The sequence below is a fragment of the Diplotaxodon limnothrissa genome, linkage group LG20 (genome assembly GCF_057381915.1).
Source record: "Diplotaxodon limnothrissa isolate DT_005_m linkage group LG20, D_limnothrissa_male_GT1.1, whole genome shotgun sequence".
Lineage (NCBI taxonomy): Eukaryota > Metazoa > Chordata > Actinopteri > Cichliformes > Cichlidae > Diplotaxodon > Diplotaxodon limnothrissa.
Genome location: NC_140615.1, coordinates 26,916,861 through 26,937,564, shown reverse-complemented (window position 1 = coordinate 26,937,564; position 20,704 = coordinate 26,916,861). Strand labels below are relative to the sequence as shown.

The 20,704-nt window shown below is 40.9% G+C and overlaps 2 protein-coding genes across 6 annotated transcripts in view; both read left to right on the top strand.

The window, feature by feature from the left end:
• Positions 1–42: 42 nt before the first annotated feature.
• rpl32 (ribosomal protein L32) lies at positions 43–3,178 on the top strand. The gene is made up of 4 exons (XM_085343984.1): positions 43–89; positions 674–774; positions 883–1,064; positions 2,991–3,178. Exons 2-4 carry the CDS (start codon positions 679–681, stop codon positions 3,118–3,120), a joined length of 408 nt encoding a protein of 135 aa, XP_085200110.1. The 5' UTR covers positions 43–89; positions 674–678; the 3' UTR covers positions 3,121–3,178.
• Positions 3,179–5,045: 1,867 nt separating this feature from the next.
• LOC146611081 (glutamate receptor-interacting protein 2-like) overlaps positions 5,046–20,704 on the top strand; it is a 32,858-nt gene continuing 17,199 nt past the window's right edge. Inside the window, exons 1-9 of one of the 5 annotated variants that reach the window (XM_085343978.1) lie at positions 5,046–5,223; positions 10,425–10,505; positions 11,169–11,304; positions 13,036–13,181; positions 14,040–14,123; positions 14,232–14,307; positions 14,992–15,137; positions 17,674–17,821; positions 17,918–18,087. In XM_085343978.1, the coding sequence (XP_085200104.1) occupies positions 5,046–5,223; positions 10,425–10,505; positions 11,169–11,304; positions 13,036–13,181; positions 14,040–14,123; positions 14,232–14,307; positions 14,992–15,137; positions 17,674–17,821; positions 17,918–18,087 (1,165 nt within the window). Of the gene's footprint in view, positions 5,224–7,140; positions 7,686–10,424; positions 10,506–11,165; positions 11,305–13,035; positions 13,182–14,039; positions 14,124–14,231; positions 14,308–14,991; positions 15,138–17,673; positions 17,822–17,917; positions 18,088–20,704 lie in introns of those variants that run through there. The other 4 variants (XM_085343977.1, XM_085343981.1, XM_085343980.1 and 1 more) reach the window with 4 other exon arrangements.

Here is a 20,704-nt window from a genome sequence, read left to right as displayed (position 1 = left end):
CAGCACCCATAATCCTTTGCAATGCTCACGGAAGTCCTTTTTCTTTCCTTCCGCCATCCCCGAAGTCCCTTTTGGATTTACATCGGCGGGTGAGTTGGTACAATCTGAAACAATCCGCTAGATTTTGGGCATTATTCGCCCATCCTGACATGGTTCACGAATCATTGACATTTATTATATATGTACAGGCTACGAGTTATAGTTTTGTCTTGCGAAATGTGCTTAAATTGAGCAAAGTGCTGGTGCTAAAGAGACTTACCGGCTGGCAGCGCCATCGACGTGAAATGGAGTTGTAGTCTTCAGCAAAGGCCTGCTGTACTAAATTTCTCATAGAAATATATTCTGCTCATAAATCTAATACGTGACAGAAAACAAAAGTAGTTGTACGTAATTGTATTTATGTTTAACCTCAAACTCATGTGAAATCCTTACAGTAGAGTAGCATGGCTTGGCTAGCTAGCTAAACATTGAGCCTACCGGAGACGCTAGCTAACGATGGTCTGCACGTTTGCTTTGAGACTCACTTCTCGGAGTAGATGTAGATGTTTTGAGACATAAAGGCTATGCTTGTCTTTTGTTTCAGCTTGTAATTGACAGAATATAGTGCAGCAACGGTGAGGCTTGGCATGTTGAGTTTGTGCTAAACTTGTCTTTTCATGTGGTTTGTCCTCAGTCACCATGGCAGCCCTCAGGCCCCTCACTAAACCCAAGATTGTCAAAAAGAGAACCAAGAAGTTCATCCGCCATCAGTCTGACCGATATGTCAAGATCGCGGTAAGTGTCATGTCATAGATGCCCATCAGTTTTGGACTGTTTACCTGCGGGGACTAACTCATGTCAGTGAGTTATATTACCTACACGTTTATTCACATATCCCTACAGAAAAACTGGCGCAAGCCCAGAGGTATTGACAACAGGGTCCGCAGGAGGTTCAAGGGCCAGATGCTGATGCCCAACATCGGTTATGGTAGCAACAAGAAGACCAAGTTCATGCTGCCAACTGGTTTCAAGAAGTTCCTGGTGCACAATGTCAAGGAGCTTGAAGTCCTTTTGATGAGCAACAAGTAAGTTATGAATGCATATGCATGTAGATTACTGCTGCCGTAGATGTAGAGGACATGGTGCACCAAATGGCTTGTATTGGAATAATGTCATACATAGGTTTTTTCCCCAATGTCTGTGCAAAAGTTTATTATAATTAAAAGTATGCAAACACTATATTAAATTAGACAGCTACAGGGAGACATTAGAGTAATTGTTTTTGTGTAGTTAAAGTATGTTGAAGGATTTTACGGAGTCTTCCTTGTTCAGGTAAAGCCTCTAAGACTGTGACTGTGCATATATGCATGTTGAGATCATGTACCGGTACAGTAAAGAAATAGGTTTAATATAGCAGAAGCCTGTGCATTTTGGTGGTATTTGTCCATAAACACAAGGTGCTGCTTGAGTCAGCGAAACCCCAATAAGTAAAACTTATCATGTTATAGTGCTGATGACTTTTCTGAGATATGTGTGCAAAAGATGATGAGCATTTCATATATTTAAAGTTTGCAGTTGCACTGACTGGTTCAACAGTGAGTGATGTTTCCATTCTCAGTCATCTTGGCATTTTTCTGGTGAAAGTTGCTGCTGGTTTAGTATTACCTCCTAAAGATGTTTTGCTTTTGACAATTTTTGGCCTTCTACCTAAGAAAAATAACAGGGGACTGTAATTTTTAAGCCCCATCTTTACCCTTAGCCTATCTGATCAGTCGCCACTCAAAGACTTTTAAAATGACATTTTTGCCTCCAGTATGTTGAAGTAGCTGCATACTTTTGTCCCATGTCTCAAACCTCAACAAGTGAGACCAAACGCTGGAAGGATTGAGCCACTATATGAGCCCCAAATTTGTTTTTTGTTGTTGTTGTTTTTTGTTTGTTTGTTTGCAGAAGCGAATGGATGTTTGTTTGTTTTGTTTTTTTAGGATATTTAATTTTGTAACTAGGCCATGGCCAGAAAAGACACCACTCATCCCCTGATAATATTTTTTAAAGGTGGTTTTAGTTCATGAGACTAATATAATAACCTAACAGTCTGATAACCAGAAATACAGATGTCATTTAAAAAAAAAAAGAAAGATCTTGTATGAGGAAGTTGACTGTCAATGTACCTCCACAATAACTGAATTCCCAACATCCTATTAATAGATGTTTTGTTGTCAAAGTTTATTTGGTCACTGTTTCAAAGTAGAGTGGAGGGTTCAGTGTTTAGAGGAAAGAAGTTTGTAACACTTAAACACCTACATTGAAATGCTAGGAGTTCTCCCATGGTCAGACACAGCGGGAATTTCACTTCTTATTGTACGTGTACACAGTTTCTGGTTATCAAAAAGATTTTAAACCTATAATAAAGCCACTTAGCTTGTTTTCAGAGACTTGATCTTTTTTGAGATTACTCAGTGTTTCGGCAGTTAGTTTGATTCAGAAGGCATATAATTGATCCCATAGGACAGGTCGTGTTGAGAACCCTAATAGTGCTCAGACTGTTTGCTACGGGAGGATGTGGACCCCAGTTTCTCAGCTGTATTGGACAGACAAACTTTAGGCATATGGTTTGTGGTTCAAGGGAGCAGTTTGATTCTTCTCATTCACGTCTTCTTTTTAAAAATAACTTATTTTTTGAAGCAGGTGTAAGCATAAGTCCACAGAGATGATAGTCTGGTCAGTAAAGATGAGGGTCAGATCAGCTGCATAGTTTTCACGTAATTTGTGGCACAACTTTCAGAGGATTGTCTTTGCCAGAACATGGACTGAATCCTGATGCTTGACATTTTGACATCTTGCTAATGTCCATAAAGTTGTGATTGAATTTGTGCTTATTGAAATTGTGACAGACTAAACTCTTTATAATTATTTTATTTGGGATAAATACAAAAATGTCACATGTCAGTTGCTTATATTTCCTTGAAGACACCTTTTCACTAACCGAATGTGATTCTGTGCCTCTGTAGGACTCACTGTGCCGAGATTGCCCACAATGTCTCCTCCAAGAACAGGAAGCTGATTGTGGAGAGGGCAGCTCAGCTGGCAATTAAGGTCACGAACCCCAACGCCAGGCTCAGGAGTGAGGAGAACGAATAAACTGGTTATTCACAATAAAGACTTAAAAATGGAAAATGGCTTCTGGATCTTTTTTTTTTTTCCACTTTTGAACTTAATTGGCTGTTTTTAAAAAGACTCGTGTGAATATATGAAACCGATTTAAACCTGGAGTAATACTATAAAGATCAAAATTAGTACCAAGATTTTGGTCATACATTTGGTCAAATGTGCATTTATAAAATAAAAATTGGTTTATTTCTTACATTCAAAGGAGTATCACTCGTGGAAGGAAGAGCTATTTTATTTTTCCCTGGAAATGATAAGAAATGCTTACCCAAGAGAGCTGGTTTCATTTTCCCTGGGCAACATTATTATTATTATTATCTTTTTTTTTTCTTTTTTTACCAAACCCTGTCGGTGAATGGAATAGAACAAAAGGGGCAAGATACCTGAAGAGAAGCACTGACCTGCACTTTAAACAGAGGAGGGCAGAACTTATGGACAGTTATTACTCTTATTACATTGTGAAATAACCCAAACTGCAGTTACCTGTGGTACCATGTTTGTTTTAAGACCACCTCCTCTTAAAGACATCCTGAATTTATAAACTCGTAAACCATTAAAAATCATAAATATTATGTTTTTGACACAGGGAGATTAGACAGGTGATTCTTGTGTTAAGGTGTCCAAAGATTTAGATGATCTGAATATATGTACAAGTAATCTTATGACCGCAAAGAGCAGACTTTTTCAGACTAATTCAGGCATTTTTTTTTATGCTGAGCATAATGTAAATGAGAACGGATGCCCTTTACATGGTCAACTCTTGCTGTTCAACCTTCTGTTTGTGAGGGATAACCAATCAAATGAGATTCCAGCTGAAGGGAAAGAAGCCAATATGGATTTTTCAGACAGTGGATGAACTCAAGTCCAGTGTAACACAAATAAGGAGTACTTAAAAACCTTCTCTAATACAGATGTAAAAGTGAACCTAATGGTTTGTTTAATAAGGTTTGTTTTTTTACAATTTGATATTATTTAGAACTTGAACAAAAGTCATGTCAGTGTAGTTTAAATGGTACCCTAAACATTTTGTATTGCTATTTAGTTTTATCGTGAGGTGTACTCATAGGCTTTTTGGGATTTCTGTTGCTATATATAAGTAAAAGAAGCACACATAATTTGTTAAACCTGCTACAGCAAGTTCATAACAAGCCTTTCTGTAAAGATTCATATGTGTTGCCTAATCCAAAATTAAGCTTGATGACATTATCTCTGACTAAAAGCTCTCTCAGCCATAAAGGACATTTTTCAAGTCTTCTGTATAGAAAGGAAGCCAACAGTTACCACCTGACTTGTATTGGCTGACTGGTTTTGGACCAGTTAACTTGGAGCTTAGAGTCAGTTTGGCAACGTGGATGAATATGTTCTGATAAAGCCTCGGCTGACACACTCATGTAATTACTTAAGTTGTGTCAATAGAGCAACGACAATGTAATCAAAAGGCATTGCTTGAATTGGCCTGCTCAGATTGTGTACTGCTTGATGATGTTGAGAGCCGGATCCCTGCAGAGAAAGTTTCCATTGCGTTCTGGCAGACAAGCTGTGCCCCACAGCCCTGAGCCCTCTGCCATCTGTTCCCGTAAAACTGACATTGCCAGAGAAGCAAAAACACAACATTTATTTGGCCAGTCAGCTTGTGGCTGTTAGGATGTGGAAGTAAGTTACCAATTATGGTTGGAAAAAACAAGCAGAATCTTGGATCTGAAGCTTTCCTCGTTCCGAAACCAGCACCTGTTTGTGGAGTGTCCTGGAAGACTCACCTTAGAGGACTGGATGTTCTCCAGAGAGAAAGAGAGGAGAACATGAGAACAGCAGGGCAGGCAGACACTGCAACGTCTGAGAGATGGTGAGAGTGTCAGGAAGAGGACAGAATCTATTTTTTCCCTTTCACTGCTCAGAAAATGAACATGTCAGCAAGGGTCACGTTTGGAAAAGGGCGCCTCACTTCCAAACAGCTCTTCTTCGCCTTCCCTCAGACAGATTCCCTGAGGAAAGGCAGCCGGTCTGCAGGAGGAAAGAGAAGGATGTTCTCCTTTTCTCTCAGATGTCGACTGGGTGTCATCAGAGGAAGGACAAAAGGTAAAATCTGACATTTAATATTTAACAAGATACCCAAGACTTCTATGGAGTATCCAGAATTTATCTTGTAATCCCAACAAAATACTTACGCAAGTTTACCTCTGTATATAACCTTCAACACTCTTTAATTCATGTACATTATGCTGCAGGCCTGTCAAACATAAATGTGTGAGCATGCTTGAGACCTGTGAAACTGAACATTCGCTTGAAGAAAATCTTGGATGATGATTCTTAGAGGTGAACAGGAACGCAGGCGTGTGATGTGTGGGACACGCGTTTCCTCTGGCTCCTTTTCTTCACACTGATATGTGCTGGCTGACAAGTGATTTAGTCATTTCGCTCCTCACACTTTCACTTGCAGCTGAAGCTGATAACCATAAGATGGCAGTGTGGTCAGTTTGATCGATGTTGAGGTTAAGCTCCACGGCCTCCTGTCTGGAATATGGTCATGTGAAGTAAATGTAGGCACTTTCGTGAGGGTTTCTCTACGTAAATGGAGATGGATCAGCATCGAACAGCGAAACCAGTCACACACCAATGTCTGTTGAGATCACGAAATATTTTGCACCAGTTTCTTTTCTTTTTTTCAAATATTGAATATCACACATCTTTGTTTTTATGCCAAGGTCACAACAAAAAAAAAAAAAAAGGGCACTCTTATACTAATCAATACCTTGTCAGTAATGCTACAGCAATTATGTTGATTTATCGTCTAGAGCAAATGTAAAAGAGTCCATTTTTATAACATTGCCAGTCGGTTCCCAGAGGTTTTTATCAGTCCAACAGACTGCTCCATCTCCCAATTCTCTTTATTCTGGTGGAAATTAATTAGTCTCGCTCTGAAAGACTACACTCGCTCACACTGTAAATGGGGTATTAAGGACAAAAGTCTCAGAGGAAATCATCTACACCAAAGAGTATTGTGTCCACTGGAACAGCTGACTAATTAGGCTCCACGCAACAGCGGATAGAAACATGGAAATGTTTGTTTGTAATCACTTTACACATGTGGGCAAAAGGCCGCTTTGGAACAAAGGGTCTAATGTTTTTTATGAGCTTCTGAATTTTATGTATTTTGGTTTTATCCCTTTTTTTTAATCTGCCTCTAAAGTGATGACAAAAACGATCTGCACTGAACCAAAAACAGAGGCTGATGAGGTTTCCAGGAGCTGCCAGTGATGCTGAAGGAGGGGTTTGTTTTGATAGTGGTTGCAGCGCAGGTCAGGAAGTGGCAGGCGCCGAGGTTTTTGTGCGTGACAAATGCCCAGACAGGTGCAGTGATGGGCCCTTCGTGTTTGGGTGGAGGGCCCCTGAAGGATTAGCAAAGGGTCCTTTAACCCCTCAGAGGGTGAAACATGAGATGTCAGGCCTCAGAGGAAACAGATTTCACAGTTTCATTAAGCTGCTCAGATTTAACGTGTTCCTATTTTACTGCCGTTTGAATATATTTCACTTATTATCACGATTGCAGTTTGAATGTCGACTGTGCTTGACGACTGCATAATATTTAGAAGCAGCAACAACTGCAAGATGTACAGGCAGCTGTTCTTCACAGGAATTTAACATATGCTTCCTCCAATATGCTGCGTGTGCACGTGTGCGTGCATGAGAGAAAAAGAGAGAAGATAAGAGCACTGTGTAGACACAAGCTCTGTAAAACGGTTTTGTCTCCATGTGAGAAAAACGTGACACTGTCTGACAATGAATGTGCAGGTGGTGTTAATTGTTCCGAGAGTTGAGTGTGTGGGGTGTGCGCAGTTTTGTCGTGTCTAATCTGAACGTGTGTACTCTATGTGTGTGCTGAGAATGTGTTTGACTTGGTGGGAAGTGGATAAAGAGTCTGTCTATGTGTGTGTGGGGGTTGGCAAAGGGGAGGGAGTGACTATCGTGTGTGCCTGCTTCACTGAACCCCTCTGGCAGAGAGGGAGACAGAAAGAGGGGAGAGCAAACGCTGTAGCTCTGTATGAGAGGGCTGTGTGTGAGCTCATGTGAGTGTATGAAGAGGGCATGATAAATCCTCTGGAAAAAAGACGAGCGATTAGTAAGAATAGCGCAAAAAAACGGGACAACAGCGAAATGGCAAGAAAAGGACACGAACCATTTCTCTCCCTGCTTTGGATTTTATAGAAGGAGCACAGCTTGGCAGATAGTAGTTTTAGATGTATGTGAGCATTGAGAATAATCATTTAGGAAGGTAGTGAGGATCAAAATTTGCCCTTTGGAGCTCCAGACCTTCCTGGATAGTGTCAAAATTTAAGGACATGCTGGAGTTGATGCACAGGAATGAAGGAAGAAAGATGTTTTTTCTAAGCAGCTGAGATCTGGTCTCTTGGGTCGCCTACTTTCACCACAGCTCTCTGCCCACTACTAAAGATCAGCAAGGTTACTTCTAGAGGGTGGCTCCGCTGATTTAACTCCAGCCATGCTCTGTGGTCTGAGGAGAGACACCAAGAACAGCATTGGTAAGAGGAACATATTCTGACATTCATAGTCAAAGGGTACAGATTTTGTGTGGCCATAGAAGATTTAAGACAGTCACTTCTGAGAGGTGCCTACGTCCCTGCGGTCTTAAATCTGTTCAGCTTTAATGCAAATGAATTTGATGGTGGAATCATTACAGTGCGTGCAATGCAGCAGTAATAGATTGCGAGAGATTTAAATGTCAGTGGACTCAGCCACCAGCTCTGCATATCATCCTGTCATGTGTAATTAGGGCAGATATAGCAGCATAAACTGGGTCTGGAAGGGCCCAGTTTATAAATAAAGTTTCACCTCTGAAAATAGCAATATGATTTCATTGTCAGTCAGTACCGCCCACATATTTAACCTACATTCTAGGATAGTAAAAAGTGCCCTTAATTGATTCGGAAGTTAATCAACTCCCTAAATATTTATGCAGGAAGAATCTTATTTGTAGTCACCAGGTCTTTCAGATGGAGGAGTAGTCATACCCTTAAAAAAAGAGTTTCCTCTAAAGAAACAGAACTGAGAGGATTCATAGTTGTAATCAACACCATCCCAATCTTAATTTTGGCTCTTGATTTGGGTGCTGGTTTTTCAAAGCTGAAGCAGGATGCCTGGAGGATGGCTTGATGGTACAGTAGCATTCAGTCACGTGCGGTGTGTTGGGTCTGTGTAACCCAGAGCCAGTGTTGCCTTTTGACAGCAATGACAGCTGTTGGACCGTCAGGGCCCCCAGGAGTCCGTGTGGTTACGAGGCTTTTGCCTTGCCTGACATGTTTGCGATGTGTCACTCACTTTGTGTGCTTTGTGCCTCAAAGCTACTGGACACAGGACTTGTGCAGGGACGTGAGGTAAATTAATGACAATGTTATGCTTGTGCATATTCTCCAAATCGCCATAACGTGCAAGACGGAGATTTGTCTAGTTAAGCTTTGACTCATGCGGATGTGTCCACGCGAAGGCTGGATTTTCTTCTCGTATCCCGCGGCTGCCTGAAGGTTTCAGGTCAGTAAAGGTATGACAAAGGATCTATGCCTCTCAGCTGTCCGAAGGCTTCAGCTTCAGTTGGACAGATGTGGTGACTCGGTGTGGACAGAGATAAAGCGGTGGGTTTGATGCCCTTCAAGCACTTCAGTCTTTGCAAATCAGTGCAGATAACAAAAAAGACATGTCAGACTAAATGAAATGACATTCTTCATGTCAAACCAATATATTGTCAGTAGATCATTGTCAAACTGATATAATCTGAAGCCTGAAAGCTTACTTACTTCTTTCATTTCTGACCTAGAGCAAATGAGAGGAGATCATACATGAATATTTGATTCTCATAGGCATTCTCATATATGGACATACAGTACATATATGTAATTCAACTTGATTTCTTTTTTGTCTATTATTATCCTCTGTCTCACTTGCATTTTGTACATTGTCACGTTTCAGTGAGCCCTGAAGTTGGCTACAACTTGAAATCTGCTTTTCTTGTGACTGTTTACATCTGGCACCATTAAAAAGCATGCATAATGAGCTTTTAGCAGCAGGTGTCGTTTGCAGTGTGTTTATGGATTTTGCGAAAACCACGGCTTCATTACATTTAATACTGAGGAAAATGTACATTTATGATGATTCCCCAGCAGAGTACCACGGTTTGCCTTCTCAATGATGTGTAGACAGATTTATGGACGTTTGTTCAGATGAATATTGTAATTATTGTGACACTCTCACACAGTGTAAATCACCCTAAATCTAAAAACATGTATGGCACCTCAGTTCCCTTCAAGAGTTCTGGGGCTGCGCGTTGCCAAAACTATGTACCAATCAAAAATACTTAACTTCACCGTCCAGCGGTTTGAAAAGCTTGTGCAGTTAATGTGTTAGGACTGATTCTTACCAGTGTCTCCACTCTGCAGTACTAACGCAGTCATCATTCCAGACTCTTGCTTGTGAGTACTTCAGTTTGATGCACGTCATATGAAAAGCAGCAACATGCTCTCCTCCACTCATCTCATCCAAGTGTGGACCTGGCACAGCTATTTTTCAAGTTTGTAATGTGATGTTCAATCGCTGTGCTGGACAGCTGAAAAAGCTAATCCGCAATGAACAGGATTAGCGAAATGCCAAGTCAGTTTCCTCATCACTACGACTGCTGACATGGATGCATGGCTGCTTTCAGGTTCAGATGGCTGGGCAGTTGCTCCACTAATCTGAGGACGGTCCAGTGCTGAGTCCCACTGTGGGTTAAGAATAAAAACTACCTTGCTCTGCAGAGCACATTCCCTAGCTTTATCTGACAGCTGCTATAAATGACATGAAATGATGATTTCCTCTCTATGCATGAACAGACCATTAACTGCATGCTGTTCTTTCAGGAAGGCTCCCATGCTGTAGTAGCTGCTTGTTGCAAATGTATCCTTGTGTTAAATTAAAGGTCTTTAAAGGTCCTTGCTGGAGACAGGGGCTAGCTATTTTAATTCCTTGACCCTTTAATATGATTGTTAGGGAAACAAAGTGGTGTGACCTTTCAAGGTCCTGAGTTTGAGGTGACCATTCTAGCTCAGATAGTCCTGACAGAAGTATTTTTGGCTGTAGTGTTTCCCTGCAAAAGCTCCTCAATGACAGAGGGTGAAGTTCAAACCCCTTACTGTGGGCTGCTGTCACGATGTGCATTGGGGCAGTCGTTTTCATTTAGTCTTCTGCTGCAGCATTTCCCTACATATCCTATCACCACACTGTCTCTTCAGATGAAGGACCATACTCAAAGGGAAGCAAAGAGTCCGGGGCAACTGACCAATCACATTCGTCTCGGAGGCGCAGCCTTTCAGGTACAATACACTCAAACCTGATGTTACATCATTTACTTTGTTTGTTGTCTGATTCATGCTACTATGCTCAATTCACCTGAGTCCCCAAGAAGAGGAAGCATCCCTCCATGTTTGATTGAGACGCTTGTCTGTAGAGCCGTTTACGTCCTGCGGTTTGCTTGAAGTTGCACTGTTTTGAATGCTTGGATAAGGTAAAATATTTGCTTGTGTTGCAAACCTGTCATTGGTAGTAAAACCACACATTGCAGACTGATTTAAAAGCACAGCACAATGTGGAGCGCAAGACAGAATGAGTTCTCCGTTGACACATAAGCACATATCCATCAATTGTTGACAGGCCAGATAATTTCCAGCTTGTTCTTTATTATGAATTCGATGCATTTCTTTTCTCAATCCTTATGTAGAGTCGTTTGAATAAAACCAGTTTTATTCTCCACATCCTCCTTCTGAACTCTTCACAAAGATTAACTGAGACAGAGAGATCTGAAGGAACAAGGAGAAGACAGGAGGCTGAGAAAATAAAGTAGGAGGTCTTATGTCAGAGAGCATTTCTGTGAAAGATTCAGGGAAAGAGTCTTTCGTTGCCCCTCAGACAGGGTGATTCTGTCAAGCAGAAGCTAATGCTGACTGCAGATCTGTGCCTGCGTCTGTATCTGTCAGCAGAAGAGTATCGAGGAGTGACCACCGTGGATCTGATGAAAAGGGAAGGCAGCAGCCTTGGCCTCACCATCTCCGGAGGGTCTGATAAGGATGGCAAGCCCAGAGTGTCAAACCTACGGCCAGGTGGGCTAGCTGCCAGGTGAGATCTCTGCTCCGTGATGCATTTAAAACCTGGCAACCACACCAAGCTGCCCGGACTTATTATTCTGCCCCCTGACAACGTGCGCATGTTGCAAAGCTGCACCGTCTCACTAACTGCAGGGCTGTAGGCAATGTGTTAGATCAGCTTGACCCAGAGTGACACCCCAACAGGATCAATGGAGCTATGTCCAAGAGCAGATTTAAATTTTATCTCTATTTCTGATCAGTTCATGCTTGATTTGCTGTACTGTGGTGATAACTCAATATAAATGTTTTGTGAGCGTGCTTTTTGTGCTCAAAGATTGTTTAATTAAGATAAAGCTAATTTTCCCCAACATCAGCCATGTGATAAGAAAATTCATTGGAAAACTCACATTTCATGATGATTAAGCAGCATGTGACCACAGTGAAACACACACACACACAGATTTGTGAGAATGACACAGCCCCTCTGAAAATGTCTTGGCCAAATATGCCATCACTCGTCAAATCCAAGGAGGTTTTAAACGCAGACACAGTGCTAATTCTTCCGAGCAGCTTGTTTTCCATCAGCCGAGTTCATGCTTGTGTGGAAGTGCTAGTTAATTTACTTGGTGGAGAGACACACAGGCAGACAGGAGAGCGACAGGCAAAGACATAGTGTGACGAGACTGGACCAGGCGACAGGCCGTTCAGCTCTGCCGGTTGAGACATCTCTCTTACTGCTGTCAGTGCTGATTGTCAGTAGCCTAAAGGTGAGAAGGGCAAGCAGGGCAGAACATCTATTTAATTAATTAGCTCTCTGATGAGCCTCGTGTTGACTCAGAATGTCACATGTCAGACACCATGTACAATCATCTCTGTCAGTGTGTGAAGACGTGAGGCTTTCAGCCAACCTGCTCCAGCATCCACTCTCCTTTTTGCACAGGTGGCTCACTATGTTAGTCGGCTTACTGCTGATGCACGTCGGATCCAATTATCATAACCGTTTCAACAAAAACAGAAAACCAACTATGATTATTTCTGTGAAGTTTATTTCTCACTTTTATTTGTTTGTTTTTCACAAAGGGATGATGCACTGAAAGCCACTCAGAATGGTAAATGGCCTGTATTTATATAGCGCTTTACTAGTCCCTAAGGACCCCAAAGCGCTTTACATATCCAGTCATCCACCCATTCACACACACATTCACACACTGGTGATGGCAAGCTACATTGTAGCCACAGCCGCCCTGGGGCGCACTGACAGAGGCGAGGCTGCCGGACACTGGCGCCACCGGGCCCTCTGACCACCACCAGTAGGCAACGGGTGAAGTGTCTTGCCCAAGGACACAACGACCGAGACTGTTCAAGCCGGGGCTCGAACCGGCAACCTTCCAATTACAAGGCGAACTCCCAACTCTTGAGCCACAATCGCCCCAAGAACCTTATTTCACCTCGCTGATTACAAATCGCTCAGGGTGAGGGCTGTAGTGAGTTATAAATCCAAAGCAATGAGCTCCCCCCAATATTCTGATAATTCTCATTTTGAAGCTTTCACAGCTTTCTCTTACATTAAACATATTTGTACCTTTCACCTCACGTATTAAGTAACACAGTAATGCAGCCAAAAGCTGATATTGCACATTAGTGGTGCAAATTTTTAAACTTTGGTAACAAACGTGGATTGACTCAGAACAGCTGCCTGCTTTGTCCACTTAGTAACTGAATGCCGATCCTAATCGTATGTCTTGTCTATGACTTTCCACAGGAGTGACCAGCTGAATGTAGGAGACTACATCAAGTCAGTGAATGGCATCAATCTGTCAAAGCTTCGTCACGATGAGATTATCAGCCTGCTGAAGAACATTGGGGAGCGAGTTGTGCTGGAAGTGGAGTATGAACCGCCTCCATTTGGTAGGTGGTGTGTCTGATTCACAGTTTTAGCAGATGGAAAGAGTTGTGTGAGATGACAGTATGAAAATGCTTATCATTAATGCAAATTATTTTTATTTTCAAATATTTGGTCTGCAGCCAAAAATCTAAAATGCAAGAACAGGAGAAAAATGTAGTTGCCTTTCAAAAGCATTCTTTATCCTGCTTATTATGAGTAAAACAGAGTATTTAGGTCAACACACAAAAACATGAAGAAGGTTTAAATTCAAAGGCTAGTTTGACAAGTTTTTAAATTCCTGAAAGGAAGGAAATGAATGATAATTGGCAAAAGTAAAGGAGAAAGATCTCTGGACATCCAAATGATGCAGGTCATGATGAGGACACTGCACTGCCAGAGGGCTCAGCCCTCACTTCCACACTCATCTGCACTGTGGCCTTTCTACATGTTTGGATCCAGACATCCTGACATCTTTTTAAAAGCAACCCACCAAATCAGCGCTTACTGAGAAAAAGTATTTCTGAACAGATGTTTAATGCTGATGCACGCGTGAAGCACAGCTGCTCTTAATGAATATTTCTGCTATATTAAAAGAACAGCCGTAACCTAAAACCTATCTGCCAAATCAGGCTCGGTTTGAACTTTCAGGATGAAAATCATCAAATCAATGCTTACTATGTTTCTACGGGAAGCTGACCTGGTCCTCAGGCAGTGCTCTGTTTGCAAACCAGAAGGTCAAACACATAAAGTTATTCACCTATTACCAAGTAATCAACTTTCTAAATTCAACATTTCAGGTTATACTGGAATCAAACTTTTGACAAACCTTTTGTACTGCTAGTATTTATTTAATCATTTTGTCAATTCTGCTTTACTCTTAGTCCAGAACCCCTCAGGAGTCATAACCAAAAGCATCGAGGTGTGTTTACACAAGGAGGGCAACAGTTTTGGTTTTGTCATGAGAGGTGGGTGCCTAGAATGTTTTTCTCTGTTTTTCCAGTCCTTTAATACATATAGTTTTCCATTGATCTGTGTGCTCTGATTTTCTTTTCTTCCTTTCTGATTTGGGTCAGGAGGCTTCCATGAAGACTGGCGCAGATCTCGTCCTCTGGTGGTGACCAGCGTCAGGCCTGGAGGTCCGGCTGATAGGTAAGGATAAGGACACAGATATGGACAAAGATAGATGTCTACTGGAAACAGTGTTTATATCTTTAGGCTATATGCATTACAAGTGTAGCCATTCATGTTTCTTGCCTGCATTTTATGTCTTGAGAATGCATGAGTGAGCTTTTCACATTACTCTACGAATGCATGAATGCATATATCTGTACTGTGTATGTGTCTTTCCTAATAGATGTGTTTTAATAATTTACTATTAAAACATTTGCTGTTCAGGTGGAATTTGATTTTTAGGCCTTAGAATAATGCACCTAAAATAATGTTGAAACGATTTTGTATGTGTGCGGCAGACTTTTTTGTTTCTTCCTCATTACCATATATTCAAGCCACTCTGTGAAACTGTGGCTTTGACACATACAGAGTATGTTATCTTCAAAGCAGAAAGGCCAGCGCTCATCCTGAGGCTAATGTAACATTGCACTTTTTTCCCACATGAAAACTGCGAGCACTAAACACTGGAGTGAACATAATTCACCGTCAAAGACTTAACGGTTGTTTATCTCATTTATCCTTCATCTCACCTGGGAGGAAACATTCATGTGGAACTGCTTAATCATCTACTGTGACTGGTGCACGATTGCTTGTAAAAGCATCTTATGCTGGTTGTTTATGTTTTGTTTTTTGTTCTTTGTTTATCCATCTGTGTTTCTCCAGAGAGGGCACTATTAAGGCTGGAGACCGAGTATTGAGCATAGATGGGATGCCTCTGAGCCGGGAGAGGCACGCTGACGCTTTGACCATGTTAATGCAGAGCGGCCAGGAAGCTCTGTTCCTGATTGAGTATGACGTCTCTGTCATGGGTGAGCATACACAAACACACACACAAACAGACACACACACACACAGGGAATATGTGGAGGCATATAGGGCAGCATTGCTCTGAGGGTAAATCATGTGGCCGTTTGGCTGTGTGGATCTGAGTGACTGTGTTGGAGACGGCCCGAGAGCACACTGGGAAAGGGGACACGATTGTTTCATGAAAATGTGTTTGTCTGTTCCCGAACAATGACTGCTAAAAAAAAAAAAATTTAAAACATGTTGCTTTTTTGTACCATTTTCTTTCTAAATAAAAGTTGGAGCAAAAGGGAGATATTATATTGCATGTCCCCTAATCCTTGGTGATGCTATTTAAGGAGAAAAGATGGGAAGTTTTCAAAGCAGTGTATTGATTATATTGATTGTACTGATAGTATCAGTCTGTCCCAGTTATGTCCCTCTGCTATCCAACAACCCCAGTACCCTTAATAATCTGTTCACCTGCCCAAATGATATCAAATGCTGATATCAAAGCACACACTAAAAGCTGTTATAGCACAATGTTTCCCCCATAAAATAATCATTATTAGTTATTACTTTTTGTCTTTTGTGTGTTTTAAACAAGGTTAATAAGCACTTCTGTGATTTAGTGTTTCTATTGAGTTGGAGTGTTCATAATGACAGCTTACATAAATAAGTTGAAGCAGCAGATATCAGGATATCCTGACAAAAAATCCTGGATTCTACATTTCCCACAATGCACGTCTTTCACTCTTGGTCACATGCCACAGTTAGTAATGGGTTTTAGTTGAGTCACCTTTATTACACCAGGATTATTTTTCTCAGACTTGCAAAAATGGAGCTTGTTCAAAGCCTGCGTACAGCCTGTGGTCGTGTTCATACGCTGACTTTAGTGTGTTCCCTCATGATATTGTGTCTTTAAGTGAGTTATGGTTGGACTATAATGCAATAAATGGTACATACCACCATTATTTTTAGAAGTTTGGAATTGCAGTTTTATTTTGTTAAGCTCAGTTTAAAACAATAATGGAGTTAAAAAGGAAAACAAACAACAAAAAAACACCAAACATAAGTCAGCCTGAGGACACAAAAAGAATCCAGCACAACTGATATTCTACCAAACATCCTCTTTGTTGGGTAAAAAGTAGAAAGCTATATCTCTAAGTTCAGTAACACACTGCATGACTACAAACCTAATTATAACCTCAATGTGATCATAGTGACTAATTCTCAAGATTGCACACTCTGAACTGCTCTATGCAAAACAGGGCAGGTCACCAAGGACAGCTGACACATATTCACACATATCCTGTGTGTGGAATCTAAGGATTCAGACCTGCTGGCTCCAGATTCGACCAGCCACAGGATTCACAATTACAAGAAAAATACATTTAGGAAACGAATAAAACACTAAGATCTAGAATACACTGGTTGTGCTTTTTAAAATTCATTAAAGTTCCTTATTTGAAACATTGCTTAACTTTAATTATGAGCAATAAGTGTCACAACATTTGTCCTGCAAAGAAGATGTCACTCAAGATATTTAACTTCTCTGTGTGGTTATCATCAAGACATGTGGAATAGAACTTGCCAAACAATATTAATGTCTAAATGCTTTGTTAACTAACAATAATGTCAATGTAAATTTTATTAATATTATTACAAGTGACCTCAGTGTGCTTCCCATATAAGGTAAAAACATTAAAAAATATATGGATCTCTACAATGTCTTAAGGTAAAAAGAACACAATTAAACTTTACAAGGAAAAACAGAACAAAACGCACAAACAGACACATGGTTATTAACTGTAAGCCTGTGACAACACAAAGATTTTGAGTCTGTTTTTGGATGTAGACACAGTTGTAATTGACCTCAGGTCAGTGGGCAACATGTTCCAGGAACTGGACCACAGCGACTGAAAGCACCCTCAGCACACTTAGATCTAATTCTGGGAACAGTTAAGAGATCTGCACCTGATGACCTGAGAGCTCTAGTTGGGTTATTTACACTGAGCAAGTCAGAGATGTAGTAAAAGGCCAAAGCATTGGGAGCTTTTATGAACTAACAGAAGGACTTTAAAGGGAAGACTGTGTTAAACTGGCATCCGAGGAAGTGACTTCAATACTGGAGTTATATGTTCAAATGCTGCATTTTGGACAAGCAGAAGTTGCCACACTGATGATTTGGATAATCCGGCAAATACAGCACTGCAGTAGTCTAACCTGCTTGATATGGATGCATCCACCAATTTCTCAGAGTCCTGGTGACCTTATTAATATGATTATAAAAACTGAGGGAAAAAATATATTATTTCCAGCTTTTATCCCGTTTATAAACCTCTGCTTTTTAGAGGACAGCCAAAATCCTAGTGACTGAATGACAACAACAAAGAAAATAATGTGTGTATTTATAAAATGAACAAGTATGCCACAGCGACTAACATCTGTAAGACTAAAAAACTAAGCACAGTGAGTTCATCCATTACTGAGTCAGGTTCTTTAGATGCATTCATTAACTTGGTTGATATTTCTCATATCTGTCTATATGAATGGTTTCAGAGGCAGTGCAGCAAGCCTCAGGCCCTCTGCTGGTGGAGATAGTGAAAGGCCCCTCTGCCAGCCTGGGGATCAGCCTCGCCACGGCAGTCTACAGGAACAAACAAGTTATTATTATCGACAAGATAAAAGCAGCCAGTGTGGTGGAAAGGTGAAACTCACTTTTTAAACAAATAATAGTACTGAACAGACAGCTTCCTGATAGAAAACTTCCTCACACCATCCGCCTCTGTCTCACTTCTTTCAGGTGTGGAGCGCTGCATGTAAGTGACATCCTCCTGTCCATAGACGGGACCAGCACAGAGCACTGCTCTCTGATGGAAGCAGCACAGCTACTCGCCAGCACTTCTGACATTGTCAAACTGGAGATTCTTCCAGCAAGCCAGAGCAGACTTCCCATCAGGCCGTATGACACAGGTACATCCTGCAGGTGGCACGAAAAAAGCAGAGGAAGGCTCTTAAAGGTTATGGAGGAAAAGAGGACAGTAGTGACAGAGGAAGCTGTCTCAGATTAAAACAGGAGACAGGTTTTCTATGTCAGGACTGCAACAGGTGATGGACAGTGTTTCTTTTTAATGTATAAGTGCATTAGTTGCTTAGATCTATATCAAACAAGGCCAAAAACTTAGAAGATATTGAATTTTACAAAGAGGAAAATATTGAATCTCGACATCTAAAACAATAAAATCAGAATAAGCTTTTAAAGAAATTTCCAGCTGGCACACTTTAAGTTTCTGTGATCAAAAGAATTTATCACATGATTACTGTGGCTAAAGTCAGGCATGGTTTGCTCTTAGACTTCTAATGACTTTGATTAGAGCCCAGTCAATGAAACCCAGACAGGGAGATAAAGGTCAGCTTTAAGGTAATGTATGAAAATGAAACTTTCTAGGCCGGCAGACACAACTATTAAGTACCAGGAAGACAGGCAACTGATAAAGAAGAGGCAAGAACTTGTTTGGCAAAAGATCGAAAATAATCTTAGCGGCTGGTAAAAAAATCTGTGGTAAAAAGTGGACATGTAGCAACTGTGATGTTTCTAAATACAGTTTGAAGCCTTGAGTTTGGCATTTTGGCCATTGATAAAGTTGTTTTTTAATTTTTTGTTTTTACCTTGACTCTTTGGAAGTGAGCTAAAGATAAAACTAGATAAATGTGTTATATACCAGGTTGTAAATTTTTGCTGTATTTCTGCTGTAAAGCTGGGCTTTTTAAACATAAGAGTCTAAGGTAAGCAACAACAAAAAAGGAGCCACACCAATGCCAAAACTACTCAAACAGCCACCGAGGCCTGGCTTAAAAAGCAGGCCATTCTCCGTAAGACTTAGTGGATGTGGATGAGTAGTGCATCAGTGCAATGCAATAAAAATGTTCAGTGCACATCAGTGCAAATGATTCACACAGAGAAATCTCAAATAAGCGACCTGTCCCTTAATCACCACAGCACTGTGTGGAAATCCAGTGGATCCAGGATGCAGTCCTCACCATTTGTATTCTGCGTATTCCCGACAGCTCTAAAGAGCCTCACTGCTTCCCTGCTTACTTCCTCCATCCACTCTGAATTAGTCCGTGTGTTTGTGTGTGCATACGGCCACAATCCCTCTGGCTTTGGGTACACACTCTGCCTCTTTGCATACCAACAAGCCTCACACAAATATACACACACACACACACACACACCCTTTCTCTGTCAGAGATCATGTTGCCACGTTCTGCAGGCTTATTTCTGGGTCAGCAGCTGCAGGGACTCCTTAACATGTAGCCATTGGAAGAATCACAAAGCAACAAAAGGGAAATGAGCCACAGTTATTTCACTTCTTTCTCTGGTCTGGTCTGCAGTGCTTTTCTTATATATATATTTTTTGGTTTCTTCTAATATGTTTTGAAAATATTTAATCGTCTAAACAGAGGAAAGAATTTGGATATTTTACTTTAAAGATACCTATGTCACACTGAAATGATTGAATTGATGAAAATGATTATATATTCTGCTTTATTCTACATATGAGATTATGTATGTATTCCATATCGTAATAAAGTGCAGAGTAAATGTAGCTTATCTTGCCACCACTAATGTTTATCACTACGGCGCAAATACATGTGACATGGATGAATACTGTCAAGGCTGAAATCCTTGAACTGTAATCAATACAGCATCTCAACTCAAATCACAGCAGGCTATCGCTTCCCTATAAATTTACGGGCACATCTTATTAAATTTCAGTTCACTCATTTATCTGGTTTTGAAGGAGGCGTTGTGGTGTTACGATAGCACGCAGCTTTTTCACAGCTTCTTCCCCCTCCAGGATAAGACGTGATTATAAGATGCAATTTGTCTAATCTGCTCTGGGGATTTAAGAAGACTGATACGGCCACTAAGAAATTAGGCGTTAATGTTTCTTTCCACCAGTGTGGAATGAAAGCACCATCTCTTGGAGAGATTCCCCTAGGTGAGCTTAATATAAGCCAGCCGAGCCAGAGCTTTTCAGCTCTTTTGATTGAGTCAGATAGAAAGTAGTTTCCTGAAAAGGGCCAGAGGTTTTCCTTCATGTATTGTTCAACCAAATTCTCAGAGTATGGCAACATCTGAAGCGCAACTGTACTCATCCATGTTTCTAGCAAATCCTCATCTATGAGAGCAAGTCGTCAGAGATTAGACGCCTCCAGACGAAGCAGCAAAGATTACTGTCACGTGTAGCATTTTTTTGACACATTTAGCTGAGTTAATCTGTTTAAATAAAGTTAATTATTGAGGTGTGTGTCACACAGCAGGTCATCTGCTTCCCTTTGAATGCCTCATGAACACAGCTTGATTGACTACTCGGTGTTACATAGGCTCTGGCATCAGGGCTAAGATGACTTTCAGCGTAAACAACAAGCTTAATTTCTTAACAGAAACACCCAAAAAAAGAGAAAAGAATTACAGCAGACCATATAGACTGACAATCAGATGCAGAGACAGACACTCTACATTTACACCAATCAAGCTTTCAGCTGCACTCAATCAAGGTCAAGCCACATGCTTCCACAGCTA

Excerpts from the sequence above, each read along its gene's own strand:
- rpl32 (XM_085343984.1), top strand. The coding sequence starts at position 679 with ATGGCAGCCCTCAGGCCCCTCACTAAACCCAAGATTGTCAAAAAGAGA. Across the intron at positions 775-882 it reads ACCGATATGTCAAGATCGCG|AAAAACTGGCGCAAGCCCAG; the intron begins GTAAGTGTCATG and ends ATATCCCTACAG. Across the intron at positions 1,065-2,990 it reads GTCCTTTTGATGAGCAACAA|GACTCACTGTGCCGAGATTG; the intron begins GTAAGTTATGAA and ends GTGCCTCTGTAG.